At 39.0% G+C, this 5,641-nt stretch overlaps 1 protein-coding gene across 1 annotated transcript; it reads left to right on the forward strand.

Moving 5' to 3' along the window:
* Positions 1-1,303: 1,303 nt before the first annotated feature.
* svbp (small vasohibin binding protein) lies at positions 1,304-5,548 on the forward strand. Its single transcript, XM_028447839.1, has 3 exons — positions 1,304-1,440; positions 4,513-4,651; positions 4,722-5,548. The coding sequence occupies exons 2-3, from the start codon at positions 4,538-4,540 to the stop codon at positions 4,806-4,808; spliced, it is 201 nt and encodes a 66-aa protein (XP_028303640.1). The 5' UTR covers positions 1,304-1,440; positions 4,513-4,537; the 3' UTR covers positions 4,809-5,548.
* Positions 5,549-5,641: the final 93 nt, after the last annotated feature.

Below are 5,641 nucleotides of genomic sequence, written 5' to 3' on the forward strand. Positions count from 1 at the left end.
AGTTCAAGCAAAAGCCTTAAGAGTGTGCAGTGGAGCTTTTAGAACCACGCCCATACCTGCACTGTTGGTTGAAATGGGGGAAACATCTTTAAAAATTAGAAGGCAGAAGCTGGGGCTCCAGTACTGGACCAGACTAGCAGGACTGCAGCATAAATCTGCGGCCAACTGCCTCTTGGAGGATTGTTGGGAGTTTGCAAAAAGGGAGAGAAAAGCGCATTTTCTGAGACATATTTGTCAGCTGGCTGGTAACGTGGGTTTGGAGAATGGGAGTGTTGCTGAGTTAATGTGGTCCCCTGTCCCATTCTGGCTTTTGCCAGAGCCGGACGTTCAATTGGGCATGCTGGGGCTGGATAAGAGTTTTGTTTGTGGCCAAGTAAATGAATTTGTGGCTCTAAATAAAGAAACGGCTTGTCACATTTTAACAGATGGGTCTAAGGATCCGAGATCAGGAAAAGCCGATCTTGGAGTCTACATTATGAATAATGAAATTGGGAAAAGTATGCTTGTATCTGATTATGTATCTGTGTTCACGACTGAGTTGTTAGCCATTAGGTGGGCTTTAGATTGGATTGAACGAAATAAACCTGAGATGTCGTATATATATTCGGATTCCATGGCTGCCTTACAGGCAATTTCTGACCATCCCTCTGGGGCTAGGATAGATACTGTGGTAGAGATTTTGTGTTGCCTTCACCGGATAGAGTTGATGGGGTCTAGTATTGTTTTTTCCTGGATCCCATCTCATTCAGGTATTGTGGGCAATGAAGCTGCTGATAGGCTAGCAAAGAAGGCTCTTCTCGAGACGGAAATTGAATATGTGGTCCGATTGGGGAAGGCTGAGTGTGTCAGTGTTTTCAAAGCTACTGTGTATCAGCAATGGCAAAGGGAGTGGGAGAATGAGTATATTTTAAGTGTCAACCTTGTGTGCAGGGCACTAGACTCCTGTGGGCAACTTGCCGATCAAATCAAGTTAGGATAACTAGATTAAGACTCGGACATTGTGGACTAGCTGCATATTTAAATCGAATAGGCAAACATCCAGATGGATTATGTCAGTGTGGTCAACTTGAGACTATTTCCCATGTTCTATTGGCCTGTGGATGTTATTCTGTTGAAAGGGGAACATTATTTAAAGAACTTTCAACTCTTGGGCTGACAGTGTTTTCAATAAAGTCAATATTTGCACCAAGAACAGAGTCGATTTTAATAGATAAGGCAGTCGTGAGATATCTCCAATCTTCCAACCTCTATTTGAGAATCTAAAATGGAGTGACTCTAAGTGAACAGAAGAGGGCAGCATTACGCTTCTTTTAGTGTACAGCCTGCCGGAAACCATTAGAAGAAGAAGAAGAAAAAAACCCGAAGAAGAACAGCTGCTGGCAAGCTAGTTGAGCTAACGCATGACCATTCCTTTTAGCATTATTAACTTCATTCTTAGAGGTAAGTGTTAATGTGTTAAACTAATTTTGACGTTTTGTTGGCCGAGTTTTAACTCGTCTATGTTTAAGAAGTGTATAAAGCGTTTGTCGTCTGCTTTTGTAATTGTATTTTTCAGAATGTTTTAATGGCCAAGTACAGTTTTTAGGACAGTACAAGGAATTTGACTTGGTAGTCGGTGCGCGAAACAAAGAAACAACTTAGCAACAATGATAATAATAATGATAAATATAAAGGATGAGGGATAAATAAAGGATAGATAGATAATAAATGATAAATAGGATATATATATCGTTTATGATTTATCGTCAAAAATATTCTCACCGGTAAGAATATGTCATCCAACGATATAAACGATAAATTCCGATGTCGGAAATTAGCGAGGATCATGGGCCATTTTTCCCTCAATTTAGCCAAGAATGCCCCCAAAAAACTGTATTCCACGGGCCAAAACTACCCCTGTTTGTTGTCAACTTATTATCCTCTGGAGCGGAACGCTGTTCATGGAAGCTCCGTAGCAAAGCCTCCGCGGTAGCGGTGTGCACCACCGCAGCTTCCGCCACTCAACCCTCCCCACCCACAGACTACATCACGGCTTCCTGAAGCTGCTGAACTGCGATACAATTTTTTGAAAATAACAGGAAAGGATAACAACAGGTTACATGTTTTTTATTATTATTATTTTGCAGAAAGGCTGCACTTGAATTAACTTAACAGTAGCATAACCAACTTAGCATCTGCATTGCTTCACCTCATTGAATTCAATTCAGATGGTCCAGCTCTGTGGGGTCTCCTAACCCTCTTCCCCTGGTCAGCGGTCTGCAACCTTTACTCTACAAGGAGCCATTTTGCCTCATCTCACCCGGAGACAAAAAATACCTTCTCAATAAAGACAATAGTGTACTAAATTCTAGTATAGTTTAAAATAAAATATATTGACATCAAGAAATAAAACAGTATCTTCCATCTTCAAATTCTTACGCATCTCAGTTTACATGAACACAATGTAAGATAAAGAAGATTTTTTTAGTTAATGTATTTGAAAGGTTACAAAAAGTAACTTGAATTTGATAACACATGATCATGTGGTCAACACATGCTAATTGCTCATTTCTTGCCACACATAAAGCATCAGGGCTGGACTGGGACAAAAAATCGGCCCAGACATTTTGAGCTGAGACCGACTCACCGGGTATTGATGGAAAGACAATGAAGCCTATGAATTAAAGCAAACTTTCTTGTGACAATGCTTATACACTGTCTTGTTGGTGTATATGTATTTGTCTAATAAACTTAAACCTACACCATCCTCCCAGTCCCGTTATTCTATACAGTACTTAGCGGAAACCTAAAAGCTGGCTTGGTCTAGTTAACCTCCTGAATAATGTACAACATATAATGGTATCCTAAAATTAGGACAGAGAGGAATAGAAGTGAGACATGATCATTGATGAATATTAAAATGTATAAATAACAGATTTAGTAATATTTTCATAGACTATTTATTCACCACATCAGCACAGAAACACATAATATTTTCTGAGCACTTTACTTGCTTGCACGCAAGTTAGATACAAAGCGTTTTCTCTGGACTGTACTTTGTGCAATGACAGTAAAGTTTAATCTTATCTGATACATTATGATGAGTGTTTTGATCATTTTTATCAGGCTACAAAAATAACTTTCTCAACAGCTCACTCTTCTCAGCTACCCTGTCAATAAAACGTTAAACATGCCTGTGGCTCACCAATAGCTACTCAAAGGGTAAACAAAGAGGGGGCTGGCTCACATCGCGCTACGGTAACCCACAAGGACGGAATGCGAAAGACGTCCGAAAAAACTGGTGGGAAAAAATAATAATAAAATACATCTTTTTTTTTTTTTTTTTTAAACTCAAATTTGCAAAATAAAAATTGTTTTTATCTATAAACTCGATAAATCGATTTATTTATTTTTTTAACCCAGCCCTACTGCATAGTGCACTTATATCAGTTGAAAAATATTGAAGAGAGCTGTAGAGAAACCCTGTCATGCTAGCTAGCATGCACAGCTAGCTAAATTATAAAATGGCCTACTATATCACACCCAAGCTTGATTCATATCTGACCAGCAGTTCATCACTTCTTACCTGTAGTTCAGAGTCCCCTCCACTCCTCCTGCTTCCCCTTCCCCTCATCCACCTGACGCCACATCCACCATCATCACCTGCGGCCGCTTCAGATGCTGCTGCTGCTGAAGATGAAGCTCCGCCATAGCCACCAGCAAACATTTGTTATTTTCACACATTTGGCAACATCTGCCTGAAGAGCTTGTCGTTTTTTATGTAAAATTTTTTCCACACCTCCTTTCCACTTCTTGCTGCTATTCTCCATTTTCTCCTCTCTCTGTATGATTGATTGATTGATTGACAGCCGAGGCCCAAGAAGGAGGGGCATTGGCCCTCGGCTGTAATTGGTCCAGCCCTGAATCAATCATGACTAATGGGCCGATCTACCAGTTTTGTGGACCAATAGGTATCATGAATACCATTACTAATACCATTAGTGCCCGATGGCCAGTCCAGCGGTGTAAAGCATGCATATTTAACCAGCACATTGACTGTTTAAATTAATCTGTTCCCACACAATTAAAATCTGTATTTTCTTCCATAATAGTGTTTTTGTTGGTTTAGTTATCTTACCAGGGATTTAAAACTTAAGCTTAGCCACAGGTGCAGGAAAGTTGATGGTCTGTAGATGTTGCAGGAGGTGAAGTAGGAAACTGCTGAGTCATTGCACAACGTAATTTATTTTTGGTTAACAAATAGTTATATCTTGATTTTATTTGTCATTAATCATTAATTTCCTCTTGTTTATTTAACATTAGTACCAGCTTTATAGGTTTTGTTTTTGTCTAGTTGTGTCTCTCATTACCAGTAATTGTAGCATTTTACGAGTGATTTACATCTCTTTTAAGTGCACTTGTACTTTAGTAGACATTTCATATTTTCTGAAGTCTCAAAGCTATAACATACTTCAATAATCTGTAAGTCTTTTTCACTTGGTTAAAGACAATGTTGCATGTTAATGTTCTCAGGCTGACTGGGTGGCGGGCTGTTGCCATGGAGCCTGCCTGTCGCAAGGACAAGCCAAAGCTGGACTCCACTCCGACCAGAGGAGACCGAGTCAAGCAGAAAACTGCACAGCAAGAGCTCAAACAACGACAGAGAGCAGAGGTGGAGAACATTTCTCTCACTTTGCACACTTTTCTACGTTCCATCTAACATGCAGTGTTCTTCTCATCAGATCTATGCTCTAAACCGTGTGATGACAGAGTTGGAGCAGCAGCAGTTTGAGGCCTTTTGTAAACAGATGCAGTCACAAGGAGAATGATGAGCAATCCACCTGACCTTATAGCCCCTTCATTAGAAACGCAGTACACAAACATACAAGGACACAACATTGTATTCTGATGAACTGGCTAACACTTGAAAAAGAATACTTGTAACAAAAGCGAGTTTCTTTTATTGGGTCTCAGTCATTGACTGTTGCAAAAACTCACAAGGCATATTTATTTTTGCCTATTTGTGCTTGAAGCTGGGATGGACTCTGGTGCCCCTAAATGGAATAAGCAAGTATATGAATTTGATGTGTGGTTTTGAATAAAAATCAACCTATTGTTTGAATATTTATAGTTGTAACTAAGGTGTATTTATATTTCATACTATGTATTTCTGTGATAGCTGTAGCCCCAGTTTAAACCACTTAAAAACCTGATGCTAAGTTCTGTATTTGATGTTAACTGAAATCTCCCATCTGTTTGCACAATTTGGTAGGTTCACAAGAGAACTAAATCTAACTTTTATTATACAGTTGTAGATGGTTGGGAACAAATACATCCTTAAAACATGTTAAGATACTGTTGAATTAACAGGCAGTATTTTTGCAGCATTGCATATGTAAAGCAAGCAGTTTTAAAGAAATACCATGAAGCTGAGTCTCAATGATCCATCAGTAGTGGTGATGATTGACTGCATCTGTGCTGGGATTCTTATGAAGATAAACACTGTGTTCTGTTTTCACTAGAATTTATGACTATGTAAATACATATTAAAAGACAATCACTCACCTTACAACGTTCCCAACTGTAATTTGTTCCATTTTGATACTGTGTGGTCTTACATTATTAAAATTGATCTGCTAATAATGAAATTACTTTTGGTATA

The sequence above is a fragment of the Gouania willdenowi genome, chromosome 5, assembly GCF_900634775.1.
Source record: "Gouania willdenowi chromosome 5, fGouWil2.1, whole genome shotgun sequence".
In the NCBI taxonomy this organism is placed as follows: Eukaryota; Metazoa; Chordata; class Actinopteri; order Blenniiformes; family Gobiesocidae; genus Gouania; species Gouania willdenowi.

Excerpts from the sequence above, each read along its gene's own strand:
- svbp (XM_028447839.1), top strand. The coding sequence starts at position 4,538 with ATGGAGCCTGCCTGTCGCAAGGACAAGCCAAAGCTGGACTCCACTCCG. Across the intron at positions 4,652-4,721 it reads AACAACGACAGAGAGCAGAG|ATCTATGCTCTAAACCGTGT; the intron begins GTGGAGAACATT and ends TCTTCTCATCAG.